Genomic DNA, 21,215 nt, shown 5'->3' with positions numbered 1-21,215 from the left:
TCATATTGAATTAGGTCATTATATCAGACACTTACATTTTGTGCAGTCATTCATGGTCCCCATAGGATGAATTCTACTGACTTTGATAACCCCCTAACTTTACCTCTAGCTCAATGAGGTTACCATTTGTGGTTTTGGGTACATACACGCCCCCCCCTCAGGATTATTTATGTTAACTTTGTTGACCCTTTAACCGGTCATTTAGTTCCACCATGAGGTCCAAATCTAAAATCCATCTAGTTCTTTGGTTTGCGACAAAATACTAGCAAAAGTAAGAACACCTGCGATCCAAAAGAAAAAGCAGACAGGGAAGATACCCCAGGACATGACATGCCAATACGAAAATGTTAGTATGCTAAGACACTAAATCATGATGGGCTACGCTTGAAAATGAGCCATTGCATTACCCATATTGTTAAAATCAAAGCTAGATGCCAACCAAAATGTCCATCATTATCCTTACTGTTCAAATACTTTAATGGATCCTCATATAACGGCTTGAATGATAGCCTAGCAAAAACAGTGGTTCATGTGATATCTAACAAATGAACGCCCCTCAAGTGGTTACGTCACGTTAATGCACTGAATGTTGTTACGTATCTAATTTGAAGTTTATGGGTTAGGTTTAGGTAAGTAAAGTTATGTCGGTAAGGGTGATGTCAAATGTTAAAATAATTTAAAGTTCACTTGGTTTCACACAATTCTGAACACCAGTCTATTGAGGGAAAGTCCTGTGTTGCTTGACCATCCACACCTGCCGCCTTATGTGGACTTTTGCACTTTATACTACCTTCTTTTTCTATCAGCGCAGTGATAAAAACCGCCCTGATTACATGGATTATACCCAAATATCTAGCTCATGATTACATGTTACATACAAATTGTAATACATTAATATTTTTAGGTATGCGTACAAACAAGGCATGGGAACAGTTTGAATACATGGAGGTGGTACTAGTTGTTGGTGGTAGCTCAAAGTCCTGCTGGTTCACACCAGTAAAGACCAGTGCTAGCAGACTAAAATAAGCCCTGTGAACCAAGTTGGTACTCCTTACTCTTGGAGTTATTTGCAGGCCAGCAAAGCTGCTGCCGAGCTGCCAAAGCACAAGCTTGCAAACAGAAAATGGAGGATGATTTTTATAGGTTTTCTTATCAAGTTTTGGAAAACTACTCTGTGTCCCAGAAGACGAAGCCAGGACGTTGCTCAGTGTTTCTTTGCAGAGGCAGGAAAATGCTCACAATCAACTGGGGAAATAGTTGGAAGGTGTAAGAAGCTGTTTCGGAAAGAAAACCCAGCAGACACATCCTTTATTCAGGAGAAAAAAGAGGACAATGTTGGAGTCTGAGAAAATGTCCTTGGCAGAGGTTGCTGAGATAGTTAGGAAACTCTTGAATGTCAAGTCAATGCATGGATGAAATCTGTCTGGATAATGTTGGTGATTGAAAAGACTCTTCAGTGTCACACAGAATTTAGGAGCAGCTCATCTGTATAGGCAGATGCTGGAAGCAGAACATTTTGGGGATTGTGAGCTCAAACACATCGCAGACAACTTGAACTCCCTCCCTCTGAAAGCCTGTGACAAGGTGCTGGAGAGGGAACTCTGTCTGACTGTCAGATGGATTTAAAAGTAACAATACAGACTCCTGTTGGTTTCCAAAGCACAGGCAGCATCTTTTCTACCCTCTCACAGATCCTTGAAAGGTTTGAAGTTTGCTAATCCTGACTACATGTGGCTTTGTAGATTAGAAAAAGGTCAATGACCAGGTTTCCCAAGGTATCGTTGCAGGAAGTGCCGTGGGAGTCTTGGCTGCCAGAACAGCTGCAGCCAGCTGTTCAGTGATTGTAGACTCAGAGGAGACCTTTATAATGATCAGGTTTGTTAAAGGGGGACTTTCTGACTAGGATGCCTCCCTTCTGCGTTGGATTTTTAGGCTGCTCATTATGGCACAAGGTCTGGAGAGTGTTAAATTCAATGACAGTATGAGGTCTGCAGATTGCAGAAAATATTAGGGGTTTTTTTAAGGTTATTAGATACTGAGTGTAATGGCTAACTTCTCTAATTGGGATGGTCGTTAAGAAAAGAGATGGATTGTCACATCCAGCAGAAGGAAAAAAGAGTCTGGGGGGAATGGGGTGGGATTGCTTAGATCAGTTTAATTGAGACTGGAGAAATGATGATTTCGTAACGGGGTGTGGTAGGACCCAATTGCAGCACAGCAGAGCAGGTGAGTAGTTTGTAAATACCTTTATTTAATCTTTCGGCAGGTTGAAAGGAGCAAATGTGAGTATAATCAGATTGCAGGTAAGTAGGGACAGTGATCAGTTCTAGGGTGGCGCAGAGTTCGTAGAGAGACTGGGGTGAGCTCACATTCACAGGTGATAATTCAGAGTTCGAGTGGGGAAATTCTGAACGTGGAGCGGACTGGCAGGTAAATGTATCAGGTAAGTTGCAGAAACACTAACAGCAGGGAGCTTGTGGGGAAAAGTGGAGACTCCAGAGAGGGGCAGGCAGGGCACGTGGTCAAGGAGAAAGCAGAGTTGGCGTCAGGCAGGTAGCAGAGCAGACAAATCCAGTAGGAGCAGGAAGCGGAATCAATGAGGACAGGCGGGGAATCGATGTACCAACAGAACAGTAAACACCAGCGGCACTCACACGGAGGAGATGTTTCGCTCGGTGGGAGGCTCTGAAGACGGCTGGAAGAATGGCGATCTCTCTCAACGGAGCCAAAGCAGTAGAACACCGGACAGCCACAGGCAGACGAGAACCAGAGAATGCACAGCCAAAACTTGTGGTCGGAGACAGAAGGCTGTTAGTTTTACTGGGGAAGAGACTAGGAGAGGTGGTCAGAGGCGAGCCGAGAAAAACAGTCCAAGAGCGAGTGCTGGAAGGTCAGGCATGGAAGCAAAGACAATCTGGCAAAGAGTGAGTGGAGTGGGGCTGCTTAAATACTGGCTTGATTGGAGATGAAGAGCAGCCGGGACCACCAGGTGGAGGTGATGAGGCTGAGGAGGGGGAGTGGCTGGGTGGAGAGAGAGGTGGGGGTGGAGTAAGAGGAAAAGATCCCACAGCAGCAGGAGAGAGGCAGAGCAGAGTTTGACAGTTTGTTCTGTAAGTGGGAGATTACAACTTTGTCACAGCACGTGAATATGATTGATGCTTTTATATTTCGTCAGTACCTTCAACAACCATCTGATCAGTGGTTACAGTCCTCCTTTGTGCCCCGTGACAATACAATGTTCAGTTCATGTACTTTAGTGATGGGAACAAAGCTCGTGGGAGCTCGCATAATGGCTTAAACTCTTTGGCAGATGATGAAGCCCATTTTTCATGAAGCCATGATTGATCAACCACTTAATGGGAAACAGCAGCTGCAATAACAACATGGGAAGATGACATGTGGGAGGAGTAGACATGCAATGTTGCCTGCTCCACTTTTTATATCATGTAGCAGGCAACAAAGTGTTCAAAAAGCTGTCAGAAAATGAAAAGATGATAAACTTGCAGCTTGTGGAGGCAAATGCTTATGTATCTGAGCTGTGAAGGACAACAAATGTAAGGTATTGCGAATGAAATGCAGCTGAACAAAACACAACCTTGAATTTTACACACATTTATTGCAGGTTGTTACACACAATATTTGTGCACCACAATTCGTATATAACCAGCCCATTCTTATTCCAAACTCGTCAAATAGCCCCACTCTGTCAGTGCTTTTGGCACAAGTGCCAAAGGGCATCTTTCACATGTGCATGAAACATTGCTGGACAGTTGAAACACTGCCTGTAACAACATGTTGACATCACGGTAGTAGCATCCTGGAACATAAAGAGCAGGTGCAGAAGGATGCCCACAGTGTAATATGTAAACACGCAGAAGTCCACTGCAAAACAGCCGTATGTATGTGACGACTTGGGATGAGAACATGTTGGTCAAACAAACACAGAACTTTCACAAAGGAGACCGGTATTCAGGACCATATTAAACCCAGTAAACTTTGAATTATTTTAGGTGTGCTGCCATCATGTTTCTTTACATCATGTAATTTTACTTGCCTAAACCCAATCTATCTATCTTACATTAAGTACATAATTTGTGATAAATATGTAATGTTATTCATGGGGTGCTAATTCGTTAGATATTATAGGCTGTATGTTTAATTTTTGAGGATACATTGGTATTTGACTCTTTTACATTCTTTGCATCTCAATCAGACACAGACTCTCGTGTGATGAGCTACTGAACTGCTGATTGATGTATGTACTTGACAAAAAGCAAGAGACTGGTTTAAGTCAGCATGTCCTCATCATAAGTTGCATACCTTTTTTGGTAGATGTTTCAAATATCCGCTTTATTTTCATCTACACTCCTGTAAGAGAATTCCAGGCCTCCTTCTTCCTGTCTTGTGTGTCATTATTCCTGTGTGTGAGAGTCTGGGTGAGTGAGATCCTCCGGAGGAAATGCACTGAGGCCTGCAAACAGGCCAAGTCTCAAGTCAAGAGAGGGACAGGACAGGAAGCTCATATGCTTACATAACAGCCTTATTGAGGGGATCGGTATTTGACATGTCACATAGCAATGTCCTCCATTAGCCTCCCACTCTTACCCCCATCTGCAACCCCTGTTCCCTAATGTATCAGGTTGGCCGGGTCTCAGCGAGGGCATATTTTGGCCTCCAGTAAAGTTTCTGCTGGGCCACTACAGCCTGTTTGTCTGGTGGGGACTCCTAACTTAAATGTTCAGACCAGTGGTATGTAAACTGATTTCTCTCTGGATAAATATTTAGATGTCTCCCGACTATTCCATTTTTTTTCCAGCAGGTAGCGTTAAATTTAATCAGCCTGCAAGCCCAGGTTCAAGAGGGGCGCTCCAATGATGTGTGTTTTGCCTTTAAGTCTTGATGCGATTGAAAAACGATAAGGAGGCTATTAAAGACCTTCCTCCAGGAGGGAGAAACTCCAGTGTCTCAGGGCTTCTTGGCCACCAGTAGCAGCAGCCTCGTCGACCCCGCGCGGCTGTATTTATAGAGCACTGTGGATGAGTCATTTGGCCGGGTGCCCACTCTTCGTTCACCAGATTTACAGGTCCCCACTTTGGGGAGGGCTGCTTGATTTACGATGTACTCCCTCCCCCTCCACCACCAGCTCCCACCCCACCCCTCTCACTTCCTTCAGAGACAGGCAGACACACCATCTTGCCTTCGGCGTGCTGTCTCACTCATTCGGCCGCTCTCTCCTATACTTCTTTCGTGTGTGACTTCGAAACACGCTTCCTCTGCTCTCTCAGCTGCTTTGACAGAAGTACAAGCAGAGGAAAGGCTTCCTGAGAGGCAGACAGAGTAGCCGAAGACTGACCTTTCCTAAGTGCTGCTGACTGGTGTGTCACATTGACCTGCCGTTGACTTAACAAAATGAAGTTTTAGGCGAAAGAGTTATATGAGGTGGAGGAAAGCGAGAAGTAAAGGAAGGAGGAGGGGGAGAGTAAGGAGGACAGTGGTGAGTGTAGTGGAGTGTGTTACAGCAGAAACAGAAGGAGATAAATCTCTCTGTGGCACTGAACAAGAACAGATGAAGAAGTGGCACCGGGGGGCCGGCGGTCAGCAGCGACAGCGTGGCTTTTGCTCCCTCGACCTCCCGCTGAGAAGGGGGCACGTCTTCCTCTGCACCCCATGGATCTTAACTCCAACCCAGGTCTGTGTCTTTACATAACAGTAATGAATACTAACATGTTTGTGTCTGGTTTGGAGCGTTTCGTTACGATGGCAGGGATATTTTTAGACTTTGCCCTGTTTTTAGTTTCAGGAAGAGGTGGAAGGATTTCTCAGATAGCTTTGCTTGTCTTAAACTTAGTGTTAGTTTCTATCAGTTCTTATTGAGAAAGCGCCTTTTCCACATGTTGTCCATTCATCACGTCAGCACATAGGTGTTTTACAGCTTATATGTATTGCAGCTGTGATCTCAGATGAGAAGTTTATGATGCTTACATTCCTGATTTTCCTGCTGTTAAAGGGTCATTGCTGCAGGTTCTTTTAGACTTGTCCACTGTATAAACATCTGCAAACATGATCTGTGAATAACCGAGTTATTACTTCTCACTAAACGTTTCACTTTATATGCAGCTAGGAACGGGCAGTGTATTGACATAAATTCAATATTGTGATATAAAAAATATATCATCATGTAATTCAGATATCATATATGACAAGTTTTGTCTTTTCCAATTTTTAAAGGCCGTAATGCAGTAAAGTGATGTAATTTTATGGAGGTAACTGTTCTCTGATTTGCCTTTATCCACTTAGTCATTATATCCACATGACTGATGATTATTTATCAAAATGTTTTTGTGTTAATTTTTTTTGAAAGCATCAATAGTTCCTGTAATATCATTGCAATATCAGTGCTGAGGTATTTGGTCAAAAATATAATGATGTTTGATTTTCAATACATCACAGTTTATATACCGCAGTTGTATTTACTTTTCATTGACGAGATACTGTTATCTGGTGATAAGTTAAAAGAACACATTTTACTTCTTACCAGAGGTGTAGGCTCAATTTGAAAGAACTGGGCTCAAGTTGCACTTTTGATGACTTTATTACATTGGGGGGGGCGAGGGGGGGGTGCTATTCTTTGGTAGGACAGCTTTTGGAGTGAGATGGGGAGAGAGGGGAAGACTACCCCCACCAGGTGAGCTACTGGGTGCCAAATAATTTGATGACTTCAAACTGACAAAATCAGATGGGACTTGCAACACGACTTCGACTTTAACATCAATGACTTGTGTCTTCACTTGGCCTTGAGCAGTTTACTTTGTTAAAATGGCATTAGGTAAAGAGAACATTTTAACTTGTGTAGGACTCAGAACTGGTTTCGGGACTTGCCTGTCTTGACTTGGGACTTGAATGCAGAGACAAAGTGAAATAACTGCACGCAAGTTACAAAAAACGAGGCAAAAGTTCAGAGCCTTAAAAGAGTAAACCACTGATAAAGCATTGGATTCTTGTCAGTCTCACAATAAACAGGGTTTTTAAGGTGCAAAACTGCAGCACAATCAGAGATGTTCCGTTTTTATTCCACAAATTCTTCCTTGTCAAAATCTGGTGTCTACATTACCCACAATGCCACTCAATTGCCAGCAATCTGGAAAGAGATTGGGATGTTTTGTGCCAGTCACAGAAAATGTAGCCTCTAGCTGCTGGCTTCAAACAGAGTTAAGACAAAAGGCTTTAAACTCATTTTTTTAAACCACACCCTCAGATTTTTTTTTCATTTTCAACTTTGTAGTCTTCAGACACAGCCTGTGCTAACTCAAGTGATATCCTTCAGGGACACAAGAGGCCTTATACAGCTTTTTTTCACATATGCAGTCGTACTCCACATGACCTGACCTGTACACAGACTTTGATGTGCAATGACTCAAAATGAGTAAATCTAAAAGCAGCAATCTATATCTTTCTGCACCTCCGAAGAAGATAAAGCATGATGCCATTAACCAGTTAGGTAATGTGATTGCACACTGAAATGTGAGGCAGTCAGCCAAACAGGTGACACCAGCAAACCCTGTAGATATTTCTCATTAGCAGAGTACAGACAGCATCTCTTTAACAGTAAATGCTCCATGTTTTCATGCTCTGCTGCTCTGCACTCCAATGATCATGATGCATGTATTAAGAAAAAAAATTACATGATTCCATAGAAAGAAAAAGACGACTAAATACAAGTTTAGCAATTCTTACATACACTAATAACTTGTAAAGATTAAGCAATGCCAACAATTTTGTCTTACACTGCACTTTGTGTTGATGGCAGTCCAACACCACTGAAGTGGTTTAACTAGGATTTAACTATCTGAGCCATTAGAATAACTTGTATTATAGCATAAGCCTTTAAACCAAACATGTAGTTTAAATGCCACCCAGGTGTGGTTGTACTGGATACTTGGCTTGAAAAAAATCTTGCCAGAGGAGGGAAATCATGCTAAGCAAAAATTCTTAAAGCTGGGTCAGATTTCACTCTGCTTGGCTGCTGGAGGCAGATAACAGAACACGCTCCTGAATTCATGGCTCCCAGCCTGCCTGTAAATCCATCCTGGTTAAGAAGTTCTCGTGCAAAAATCTGAAGCAACAGACAGGAGAGGGAAGATAAACTGTAGAGTGTAAGAGCATAAATTAGATTTCAAGAATTGTTTATCGAGAGAGGTGTTTTATATGTTTGACATGTTGAACTCAAAAACTAAATGTATTAAATACCAGTTTGTGTTCGGAAGCACATCAGAGAAATCTGCTGGTTGAATTTAACACATCTCTCTCAGTACTTGCCTGTTGAGGCAGAAAGTGACTAGACTATACAACTAAAAGATTGACCAATAAATGGTTCTTTTGACAACAATGTTGAAGGGATCCAGCATGGTAATGGTTGCAGGGTTTGTTGAGGTTATTTTGAAGAGAAGAGTTGATACATTAGATGACATGAAATTTATCTAGTAATTGTTTTAGCAAATTTTAAGCAAAAATGCCACGTCCTGCTTCTTTTTATCTAACATGAAGTTATACTGAACACCTTAAGTTCGGGACTGTTGGACTAAAAAGCTATTTCAAGACATCACTTTTGGGTGTTTTCAAGTGAGTAAATGATTAACTGATTAAAAGAGAAAAGGAGCAGTAAATTGTTGATCAAAATATTGGTCACTTACAACTAGGTATGGGTAGTCGATACTTTTTAAGGTTATCGACCAAAATAACCCCATAGCCTACCAAGTAGTATCAAAACATCAAATGATACCTACATGCAGTCCTTTTTGTGCCGAGGGTCTGATCCCCCAACCCCACAACAGATAGATGATCAACAACAGATCCATGGCAAATGGCCAGTTCAATGTCTGCCCAGTTAGCACAAGCTAACCCAGCAGCAGCAGCTAACATCCAACTCTGAGCTGTTAAACACTCCTAACAAACTCACACTGACACCAAAACAGGATGACTCTGTTGTTAAACCTGTTAATAACCATGAGGCAAAGTTAGTCTTTTGACTCGAACAGCCCTGTCAGTGTGTTTGGTGGGGTCTAAAACTGTCCCTGACATGGAGCTCACACTCCCACAGCATCAACTTCAACCCATACACGCTGGGTTCATGAAGTCAAGTGCGTTGTTTTTGACAGAGTTGGCAGTTCAGCGTGCCGAGATGCCAACAATACAAGTGAAAGTATGGCTGTACTACACACCACTCAAATGAAGTACTCCATCTGTATCACTTAAAGTGTTCTGGTATTGGTAATGGTGTCGTCATTTTTTTAAACAATAACCATCCCTTATTGCAACCCTAAGAATACTTCTTATTTTTTGCTGCTAAAGGCAGCGACACAATACACAGCGATCTCTCTGTATAGGAAAGACCAAAAACTCCCTTAATAATCCATGCAGCACTGTACAGTAACTGTACACTGATTTAAAAAAAAAACACATCATAGATAAAACTGTAACTCATTATCAGTATTACAGTGACTGTAAAGTACTTTATTTAGGTGTCATAGAACAGGTTTGAATCAAGATAACTGACCAAACAACACCAGCAACAGTTCAGCAAAGCACACATTTAAACTCACAAAGAGCCAACCTCATGGTCAGCATTTCTCTGTCTCTCCACTTAGATCACCACCAATCTTTTTTCTTTGACCCAGCCTGCCTGCACTCCCCCCTGCTGCACTGCAGCCCTCTCAGGCCAACAGTGCTTTGGCCAGCTTTGTCAGAGAAAACAACGAGGATGTGGAGCGGCAACGCAGACAGGACTGCTGTGATGGCCAAAATGAAAACACGCTTATCTTGCCGAAGCTGATGGATGCTATCCATCGGATGTCTAAATAATTGGGCCGGCCAGTCAACATTTTTTGGTGCATGCCTCACACAGATACGTGTTGGAAACACACTGAAAATAACCGGCACAGACAGACACGAGCATGAGTTTATTACAGCTTTGGGAACACGTTCAATATTTCCGCACCAAAAATGGTATCACTGATATTCCACCTCATCAGTCACGAAGTAGAAATATGAAGTGATGAGAAAGGCTCATGCCAAGTGATGAACGATGCATGTATACCACAGTATCTCTGCTTTCTATCAACAATAACCTCTGACACACCCTTCAATCTCCTGAAGTAATCAAGCAGAAAGAGGTTAATATGAAACAACTAAAGGTGAATGAAAAACACAAAAAGCATTTCTCTTAAGACTCAGCTCTCAGTCTTTTGTTGCATCTCTCTGGTCAAAGGTCTTCACCAACCGCATATTCAGCCAGACTCGAGTTATTTCTGTTTCCTTTTTGATCCTCCTTCATCCCTTCTTCTCTTTGGTTCTCATGAGGACAGAATAAGTAGTCACACAATAAACCAGAAGCCGGGTTTCTATAACCCTGTCTGAAAAGTTCAAAGGGCTTCCCCAAAGGCCAGGCTGACTCAACCTACCAATTTAGTGCTGGGGGGAGTGCAGGTGTGCATCAGCCCCGAGGCCCTCATCCGCGCTGAAAGGTGATATTAGAAGGTATTAGTGAGCAGAGCAACAGGTACTTTGTCAAGTCCACTCCTTGTTTCTATCTGCGGCCTGGATAAAGGGAGGTTCAGTCATTTCTCAGAGTGCCAGGATGTTTGTCTGTGTCTGTTCCTGCCATTCTTTGTCTTAGTAAAAATCCCTTTAAATATGCATTAGAAAAGGTCCGCCGGTGCCTACATTGGTATCTTTGCTTATTGTGGTGTCATTTCGTGGAGTGTCAGCAAATACTTCATTTCCCTAAAATCTGTATAACCTAAGCTAAAAGGTTATGTAAGTCAATACACTGTAATAATTGTTTGAAGAGGTGACATTTTGTGTATTAAAAAAAACTACAAAAAAACCCCCACAAAATATTGATCCAAGAGATCAAGAGATTTCTTCATGTAGAGACCGTAACAAAATATTTCTTAATCTAAACTATATACATAGTTTTGAGATATGCTTTTTGTATTAACAGAGTGCAAAGATGTTGTGATGGTCATTAACAGGGAATCCCTGTGCATTTTTTCACAGTTATGCACTACACCTAAAGTAGCCTAAGTGACAATGCAGTGGCATGAAGGACAGAAATCTTAGCTTTCTGCTGCAAAAAGAATGAATGTTTTTGCTATTAGCTATTTTAGATGGATATATACAAGATTATGCAAACAGCAATATTCACAAAGCCATTATGGGAAAATACCAGCATATTTACTACAGAATACTATATATACACTTTGTGTGCAAGGTAACATAAACTAATGATGCAATTGACTGGGAAGACAGAAGCTGCAGAATGAATTTTCTAGCTATTCGTTTTTTATTTTAGATCCAAATGTACAAGATTATGCAAACAAAATGAAAATTGGTGTCCGATGACAAGGTAAAGCATTGAAAACACTCTCAGTGTAGTGTACACTTAATCTGATAATGTTTTTTTGGGTGGGTAAAATACATTTTATTGCTCACCCATCCACAGAAGTATATTTCTTAACATCCAGCCTCCAGCCTGCTTCTCCAAACTAGGGGTGTGCTACTCTCTCCAATACACTGACTATAGATAAGTAACTCATACAACCCCAAAAAATCTGAACTCCTTTTATGCAAGTTTTAGGTTTCCTAAAGTTAGTGTTCCTACTTAAGTGAAATAGGAACCATTGGCAGCCTTCAGGGCAGGAAATCCCAATCAAACATCTTAAAACTTGATTTTGGAAAATGGCTGTAAGGTGTGTAAAAAATGTGTGATTTGAAGTCAATGTAAAGAGTAATAATCATTTAAAAAAAAAAAAACCTGGAATAATCCTGTAAGGTTGGGTTTGGTTGTAAAGTATTAACAGCCATAACTGGCATAGTAAATATAAATCACAATTGACATTTATAGACGCCCTCAGCCACTGAAACCACAAACATTCAGTTTGACCCATTTATTTCTGTGGTGACTTTAAGATGAGATTAATCCTAAACATCTTTGAACTATGCTTGACAACACTTTGAGGTTTGTTAAAATACCTAAATCCTTACAAGCGAACCATTAAGACGACTCAGGGCTTCGGTGACTACTGACCGGGGGGATTAATATCCCATTAAAATGTTAGGAGCGTCAAGTTTTGGTGAGGGCTGGCAGCTGTTGTCACTTGAACACTTGCACGCAATGCTGAGACGCTGAAACATTACATCAGCGAGACAAGCCGACTGATACTTCAGAGGAAGCTTCTGGAAAGGTGCAGTGCATACAGATCCAAGAGAAAAACCTTGAGTGGTTCTGCAGGAGAGCTCTCGAAAGTTAACTTGACGCTAGTTTTTAATGCACTTTTAGCTCTGTATCATCAACAAACTGTCGGAGAATTCATGTTTCATGTGCAGCCAACTCTTTATAATGTGCGTGTTATGATGTGTGTCTGAGTGAAACATGTAGGTGTCCTTATGGTTATGTATCTCACTATGACAGATCACCAAATGGACAAATATATATCATGCACTGATGGCTGTGAGACTGTAAATCTGAATGGCATGTCAGGAATTCATACCTGGTGTTTGCTCTGCAACTGAAAAAATGAATGATATCCCATGATACTCGCCAAGCATCCAAGTATTTACTGCACTTAAGTATCTAAAGTAGTTCTGTTATAATAAATGTACTTAAGTATTAACATAAGAATAGTAAATGCTACTGATAAAATCTGTCCCTTCCCCCCTTCCTTCCCTATTTTGCAGTAAGTAACAAAGATGCTCAGAGAAAATGTAGTAAAGTAAAAGTGAAAAGTGAAAAAAACTGAACAAAAAGAAAAGCTCAGTAAAGTTCAGATACTCCAAAAAATACCTAAGCACTGTAAGGAAGTAATAATACCTTGTTACAGCCCTCTGGACTTTAAGTTAGGTCTGAGCCGTGTTTCCTTTTCCCAAAGTTGAAATCGATTCCCCTTACATAATGGTATATTTACAGCAGCCTTGGCAGGACACACAGACACAGCTCTTTATTTAGTTGGCATGAAATCAGAACAGAGACACTTGGCTTTATGACAGCACTGTGACCTCCCTGAACGGACTGACCCACTGTCCTCATGACAACTCATTAAAACTCTCTCCTACTCAACAGCGCGGTATCATGTTTGCCTTTCAGCACTGAAGAATACAGACAATTTAGACTTGATGTGGCCATTTTTCTTCATTTTTTTGGTGCCATGATCACCTTCGTCCCTATGGGCGCCTGTGGAGGACAGTAGAGCCAAACAATCCTTGTCTCCTTTGACCTCCTCACTCCTATTCACTTTGTTACTCATTCAGCATCAGATGGTAATGGATAGCTGTAGTAAATCTATGGAGTCTGTGTTCTCCACCAGACAATGTCTTTGGGGAGGCTAATGTTGTGGTGTCTGCCTTCAGATTATGCCGATTGACAGCCAAGGACCACCCTGACACCAGGAAGAGAACTAGCCATCGATACCTTACCGGGGGTCAGGAGGAACAGGACACCCATTATAAATACATGGGAAGATGTAGCCACAGCGAGAGAGAAGTTACACACCATGAGATTTTAGGATATTTGATATTAAAGAGTGAGAGTTTGGCAACCCAGTTGCCAGAATAAATGTTGGAATTGTACATTTCTGCAAACCACAGATGCTTTATTAGGCTATACATTATTTTGCAGTGGATATGTTGAAACTTAGGCACAAAAAACACTTGGTTAAGGTTAGGAAAAAATAATGTTTTGGTGTAAAATACCCAATTTCCATGGCAATATCTCAGCAGAAAATATGGTAATGTCTTGGTAAAAACACCCATATTTGTTTGCTAAAGAGCCATTGGAAATACAGGAATGACTCACAAAAACAACTTTGTTGTTTGTTGGTCTCAAACAATGGTCTGCAGCTTGGCGGGCGTCTCGCCCAGGTGTCACATGATCCCACATTCCTTCGACCTTCGGATGACAGCTTTAACTCATACGCTTTGACATTTCAAAATGAAATGTATCTGTAGTTTGCAGAAATGTACAAAACTAACTCTGCTGGCAACTCCTGGATTTAGATTATTTTAATTATTTAACATTTTGAAATCTTTACATCATTAGAATCAAAAGAATACAAAAGGTGTATATTGTCACCAAGGGCTGCAGCAAACTATTAACCTGTCGCTAAGCTTTGCCCTCAAATACCACAAGCCAGTCAAATTTTGATTTTCCTGCAGTTTTATTTAAGTTTATGCAGTTATAACCTTAGAAATTGGTCAAGCAGTATGCATTGGGTGAATGCGACACTGATACGAGGTAGCCTATGAGGGCAGAGAATTAATTTTATTTTATCCAGTCCCTTAAACATCACGTAAACAGAGGAAAGTGTCTCCTTTGGATTAAGCAGCTCAACATAAAGAATATAAACAAAGATGTCTACATTTGCTGTAAAGTAAGGCATCATGGTGTTAGCAAGTGTTAGTGACAAGTATAGATATAACCTTTCACATTATGTTAGCGACATCGTGTATAAAGTCATTTTGCAGCAAACTTTATAAGATAACCTTCGCTTACGTTAGCTTATAGCCGCCAACATTATGGCCAACTTCATCTTCGTAACGTTAACTCATTGTGTCATCCGTTCAACTTACTTAGTATTTTTGTTTTTTGACAATTGGACATAGGTGTTTTTAAATGTAGTAATTAAAGGACACCTGACTGAAAAAAATTGCAGCTAACAATTATTTGTTGTTTACTAAGCTGTCGATTATGTTTTCAACTAATCGAGTCATGGTTTAGTCCGCTGGTTCTCAACAAAGGGTTTGGGGTCCCTGAGAGAGTTTGTGGGGGTCCCCAGAAAAGTGGAGTATGGCTTATTTTCACTATGGAAGTGATCCCAAAGTGAGAAAGAGTCATTAAAGTGACTTTTCCAATCATAGGTTTTACTTTCACCACAGTTATCTCCCCAACTGAAGTTGATAACTGTAAAATTCTGGTCCTAATCATATCTAACAACCATAATCGTGTCAGATAGACGTCCTTGAAGCCAAATCTGATCAAATGGGGATCTGAGATTTATCAGTTTAGGGGATTTTGACACAATTAAGGTTGAGAACCATTAATTTACACCATAAATGTCAGGAAAAAAAGAAAAAAAGAAAAAAAACAATCCTAACTGCGTATCTTCAATTTGTTTGTTTTGTCTACATTAGTTTTACTTCCTTATTAAAGTTGGTTTAGATTATTTATAAATAAATTAAATAAGAATAAAAGCATGAGTTACATTACAGCCCCATCATTTTAGACCTAAAACTTTGATCAATACACCCAAACAATGGTGGACCATAAGAGCTATGTAACTGGTCCTTCCTCCGCCCCTCCTGAACATGTGGCACAAACATTTATTGTTCTGTTTTTATTTTTCTTAATAACCATATATGGCTTTTATAAAGTAAACTTGGAAGTATTTTTTTATAGTCCTCATGCATCCATTCAACCCTAGCCCAAATTGTGATATAAATCAACATATAACACTACAATACCAAAACTTTTGAAAATGTAATGAAACTGTGATAATATTAATTACATGTAGCAGTAATAATACTGCATGCACACTCTCACTCCCACATGCAAAAAGTCAATATTATGACATTATTGTGCTCTTGCAGTTTGTGGTTGAAGATGTTAACAAAGCATTGCAGTGTGAATGGGACATCCCATGTTTGCTTATGGGGTCATGCCCTGTGTCAAACCAGTGGCCTTTTTAAACCAAAGCCTTCAGAGAGATCTGCCCATTGTTCCCATTACAGTGCTAAAGAGAAGTATGTGAGTGTGTGTGTGTGTACTCCCCAACCCCCTCTTCAAACCTCCCTCCCCTCCTTCCCTTTCTCTTTCACACCCTCTCAGCTGTGCTCACTCACTCATTCTGAGCCAGGCCAAAAACCTGGCAGAGCCACTCCTCCGTCAGGAACTCCCGTCCTCAAGTTAACCCAGGCGGCCGCGACTTTGTAACCCACTCAGGGAGCTTGTTTTCTGGATTGCCAGAGTCAGGGGTGTGGAGGAGACATGGAGATGGTTCATCAGGCGATACATAGTTTACCACAGTACGGATTATGTGATTTGCTGTCCTCACATCAAGGTAACAATAATAAGTGTGTTATTTGACTATTTCGAGCCTGTTGAATGGATGCATTTCACTGATGTCTTTACTACAGACTTCATTGTTGAACAGCTGCTCTTTGTGGAAGGATTAGATCATCAGGAGGTGATATCACTCATGAATGAAACAGACTGTGTGTAAGGGCGCCAGCGTTTGCAAACCAGAGATGAAAAAGGAGAGAGCTGTAGTTTTTGTTTCCACTTTTAATCCTCGTCATCATTCCGTATGAATGAACCAACATTTTCGCATTGTCGCTGGGTGAGTGACTTCCTGCTCTGCTGGAGGTATTTAGGATGTGTGGACTTCTGGGAAGACTATCATTAGACACAATATTGAATCTCAGCTTGCCCTTGCTTGCATGCAAACAAGAAGACTCTTGCATACAAGAGTGAACAGACACTGATGAAGTCATTTAATCTCCCCCTGTGCACAGACACACACACACACTCATACTGGGGGAATTATGACACATATTTTTGTCATTTGAAGCTAAACAAGGTAGTTACAGTGTCTGCATTGTTTTGTGGGCCAGCAGCAGCTGCTTCCTCCACTTGGCAAGCAGCGCAATCAATGTCTGGAAGAACTTAACATTTTCATTGCGAGTCTCCAACAAAATGTTTTCCACTTCTGCGGATACTGAATATTTTTTAGGTCATTTCTAAGTCTTTAACACCCACTCCCTCCTGGATAATGTCTGCCAAAATTCAAATTTTTTTAAATCCTTGCAATGAGGTTACCATGAGGTTTGTCACATTGCTGGACTGCTTAGTAGGCAGAAATACACAACAGTTTTTTAAGGTTTCAGTTGTATACTCTGCCTTGTACCTAGATCAATTACATGCCGTTATTTATTTATTTATTTAAATATAAATAACCACATGAGAGGAAAAGTTTTACATTTTGGGAATATGTTTATGGATATGGATACCATTTTCAAATCTGTTTGTTAAATATGAAGCTACAAAACAGAAGACAGTTAGTTTGCTTAGCTTAGCTTAGCTTAGCTTTGCTTCGTTTAGTTTAGTGTAAAGAGGCCGGGAGAAATGGCCAGCTTTGTCTGATACGTTGAGTTTGATAAATTCATAGCCGACAAAAACAGAGGTGTAAAGTCAAACACTTGTTGTTTCATGGGAATTCATTTATGCTAAGCTAAGCTCATTTATGCTAAGCTAAGCTAACCATCTTTTGGCTGTAGTTTCAAATTAAACATACATATCTGAGTGTGGTATCAATCTTCTCATCAAACTCACAGCAAGAAAGACAGTAAGTTTATTTCCCAACAATTTCTTTCAGTAATAATGTAAGTCTAATAAGTACACACAGTTTGCACAGCGCTACAGTCCGTTGCTTGCCCCACAAAAAAATGGAACAAAAACAACATGAAAACGTCGTAGAACATAAAATACATTGTGCATTATGGTAACATTTTATAGTATTAGCAAAACTACATAGTGTTAGCATCCTTCAGCGGTGACAGTGGATGGTGAATGATTAATACTGTTGTCTGTACAAAATTAACCCATTTATTCGTTGATTCCTCTGGATGCACTGAGTGTTGTTGTTTTACAGGTCTTAGTCACAGAGGTATAGGTCACAGTGAAGTGTATCAGGGCTCCAGGTATCTGTGAGCAATTACAGCACAGTGGGATCCTTTGTTGTCTCCCACCTGTTTTTGAGCCATTAGTTAAAGACTACTCTGCAGCTGGGATCAGCCACTTATTAAGGCTGGTGGTCAGAACAGGAATGAACAGTTGTTAGCTGTTTGAAGCCGACTCAGATAGTAATTATGACACACACACAGAAGGCAGTTATAAATAATTGGAGAAGGTGGAGATAATTTAATACAATATAAGATTGTCAGTGATATGTTAGGGTTTCGTTTGAGGATTTGCAATTACTGAGAAGTGTGTGATGTATAATATGCTTAATATAACACAAGTATGCGTTTCATCTAAGCAATGTCTTTCCTTTGAGGTTGGTTGTAAACACTTGTCTGTGGTTATACTATGGCATAATGCAGCTGGATTACAATGTTTCTTGTGTGTAAATAGCAAAAGAAAAGTACAAACTAAAGCCTTTGAAAAGAGTTTTTAGAGTATAAATTCTTCACCCTTTTACATCTAAAGACAATGTGGGGTTGTGGTCAAACACTGTCAGCATGGGTGTTTTATGAAACAACAGGCCCCTGGACACAAATATGCAATTCACCTCTCCTACATAGGTGCAAGACACACAGACTTTGTGTTTGTTTTGTGTCTCTTTGGGTTTTTTTTAGGTAATTTTGTGCATTATTTGGTCTTTTTGTGTCACTTTGTAGTTATTTTGTCTCACCTTGTGGTTGTTTAGTCTGTTGTTGTAGTCATTATGTGTCTCCTTGCAGCTTTGTTGCATCTCTTTGTGGTCTTTTTGAGTCTTTTCCTGGTTATGTCTTAATTTAAGAGACATTTTGCAGAGAAAGGCCACTTTGGGCCCTGTAGGCCTATTCAGCAATCCATCCATGTCTTTAAGATTTTGCAAAGACAGGATATCCCATCCTGCTCCTGGTGGGACATATTACATCAAACTCCCTCTAGGAAATATGATATGTTAACAGTTCCCTATATGCCTGCAAAAACATCTCTGGAAACACAAGATAAAAGGTGTCACGTGTAAACAGCATTCTTGTCAATTCGGCATCAGTATTATTGATAAAGATAAGATGTATTTGTGCACAAACTTACATTTTGTATTTTGTTGCTCAACTCGGACTGAGTTTATGACCATTTTACACCAAATCATCAGGATCACGGGAGCCCATGTGAAAAGTCATTTGGTGTTAGGCCGGCATAAAACATTAGGTGCTCCATTGCAGAGTATTGTCATACGAATTCTAGCTGGAAAGTGAAAGGGTGTGGCGTTTTCTCTTTTTCTGAACTTTTTTTCATAAGGTGTAAGTCTCAAGGTGAATACTGAATCCTTCTTTAGTACAAGATGTCCTCAGAAGCAGCAGTCTGTACGCCTCTGTGAAGCTGACAATTGTTCAGCGCTGAGTTTCTAAAAGTTCGGAGCGGTGTGCTGAAGCGTGGCGAATCGGGGGAATTGTGACAGCTGTCACGGTTGTCTCTTCAGGTACAGTCGCGCAATAAGTGAAGATCCTCGACTGTCTCTGGCAGGCGACTCCTGCTGGGATTGGTCTCATTTAAGAGGCAGTGATTTAGCGGGGGTGGGGTTGAGACACCATGCCAGTCACAGAGAATTGTGTGCTGGAGAATAATACCTGCAGGCAGCTTCACTACAGCCAATAAAAAATCTGTCAAAGAGGAGCCTCCAGTCATTTTATTCAGTGAACAGATACGGAAATGTACCTACAGGTGACAGGATGATATTTGAGCTAAACGCTTTCATCTTTCTGCAGCCAGTGTTTAATTGCCCAAAATCCAGATGGCTATGAAAGTTGCAGGCCAGGAATTAATATTCTAATATTTGTTCTTCACAGGAATTTGGCTTCAGTTTTCTCAGATTATCTGTTCATCTGATGACAGTTTTATCCTATGGAGACAAATCATTGATTGACCTTTATGTGTCTGTCCACAGCAGACAATGCCCCAAGAGTTATCTGGAAATGCTGTGAGTTTGAGATTGGGCTAAAACGAGTCTCTAGACAATTAACACTTGCTCGCCAAAATACTTTTATTGCCTTTAGCTAAAAAAAAAAGGTCCCATAGAAGAAAGAAAGCGTCATCTTTGCCAAGTATGCAAATGGAACACTGTTCATTAATGCCTGGAGCAGTTTATAGCACCTATGTCATTCACAAACTGATGACTCAATCATTGCAGCTGCTAGGTTTCAGTCTGCTTTTCCTATAAAACCAATCTGCCGAATAAATCAACTAAATAGAATTGGCGTCATTCATTTTTGCACACTATGGCTATGTAACATTTTACGTTATTATGTAGCAGATATGGTAAAACCTGTTTTTATGTTTTAACAATTTTAATGTGTGATAATAGTTGGGCACAAAAAACACTTGGTTATCATAAGGAAAAGATCATGTTTGGGCTTAAAACATGCACGTTTCATGGCGCAATCAAGGTAGGAAATTACGCGATGTGTCGCTAAAAAGCAGCTGAGTGGCTGGAAATGCTGCATATGTTTTGCTTAAAGACAACCAGTTTTGGGGGCACAATTGAATCAGGAAATATAGTTGTTTTAAAACACCCACTATTGGTGGCAAATTGATGCAGAAAATGCCTCTGATCTCTCGCTAAAAAACAACCTGTTTTGGAGGCATAATATGCTATAGGTGCAGCTAATGTCTTGCTCTAAGACACACTGCTTTTGGTGGCAAAGTGCCGCTGAAAATGCAGCCATTGTGTTGCAAAATAATAACTGGTTTTGGTGGTACAATTGCTGCTTGAAATGCTGCCAGTGTTGCACTAAAAAACACTTTGGTGGCATAATCACTGCTGGTAATGCGAACGATGTCTCGCTAAAAAAACAACCAGTCTCGACGGCACAATCACCGTTGGAAAGGTTGCTGAGGCTTTTGACGGCACAATCGCTGCTGAACGTGCCATCAATGTCTCACTAAGAAACAAAGACAGCTAAAAATGCTGCTGATGTATTGCCAAAAAATACCCGCTTTGGTGGCACAATTGCCACTGGAAATGCCACCATTGTCTTGCTGAAAAAGACCCATTTTTGGTAGCGCAAATGCCGTTGAAAGTTATACTTTGTTAATTCGAATTGTTTCTATACAATAAACTATATAAATAAATAAATATGTTCCTCAGTCATAGAGAAATCTATGGAGCAGCACTTTCACAAGATTTGTAATGCGTTTTTTTTGTCCAGGAAGCTGATGCACTAAGTATGTTTGACTTATCTCTCGTCTTTATAAACAATGTGGCCAATTCAGCCACTGTGGAAGAAAGCGGAGCATCAACAGGAAATGGCAGGGGGAACAGGAGTGTGTGTAATAGCCATGGTATGCTGTATAATCCTGTTGCACGCTTGTTTAACAGCTTCACAACAGTTGTTTCCAAAAGGAAATGCTGTCTCTCCATGCAAGTAATGGAAACAGAAAGGGCTGGTCGGTTTTAAAT

General features: G+C 40.6%; 1 protein-coding gene across 3 annotated transcripts in view; it reads left to right on the top strand.

Annotated features, from left to right (window-relative positions):
- The window catches only part of arhgap24 (Rho GTPase activating protein 24), a 94,276-nt gene that overhangs the window by 48,647 nt on the left and 24,414 nt on the right, over positions 1–21,215 (top strand). Inside the window, exon 1 of one of the 3 annotated variants that reach the window (XM_042509462.1) lies at positions 5,282–5,689. The exons of 1 other annotated variant lie outside the window; for it this stretch is intronic. In XM_042509462.1, coding sequence (XP_042365396.1) covers positions 5,668–5,689 — 22 coding nt within the window. In that variant the 5' untranslated portion in view covers positions 5,282–5,667. Of the gene's footprint in view, positions 1–5,281; positions 5,690–16,041; positions 16,110–21,215 lie in introns of those variants that run through there. One more of the 3 variants, XM_042509461.1, reaches the window with a different exon arrangement.

Source organism: Plectropomus leopardus, chromosome 20 (genome assembly GCF_008729295.1).
Source record: "Plectropomus leopardus isolate mb chromosome 20, YSFRI_Pleo_2.0, whole genome shotgun sequence".
Taxonomy (NCBI): domain Eukaryota; kingdom Metazoa; phylum Chordata; class Actinopteri; order Perciformes; family Serranidae; genus Plectropomus; species Plectropomus leopardus.
Note: the sequence above shows the minus strand (reverse complement) of the source record. Positions and strands in the feature narration are given on the sequence as shown.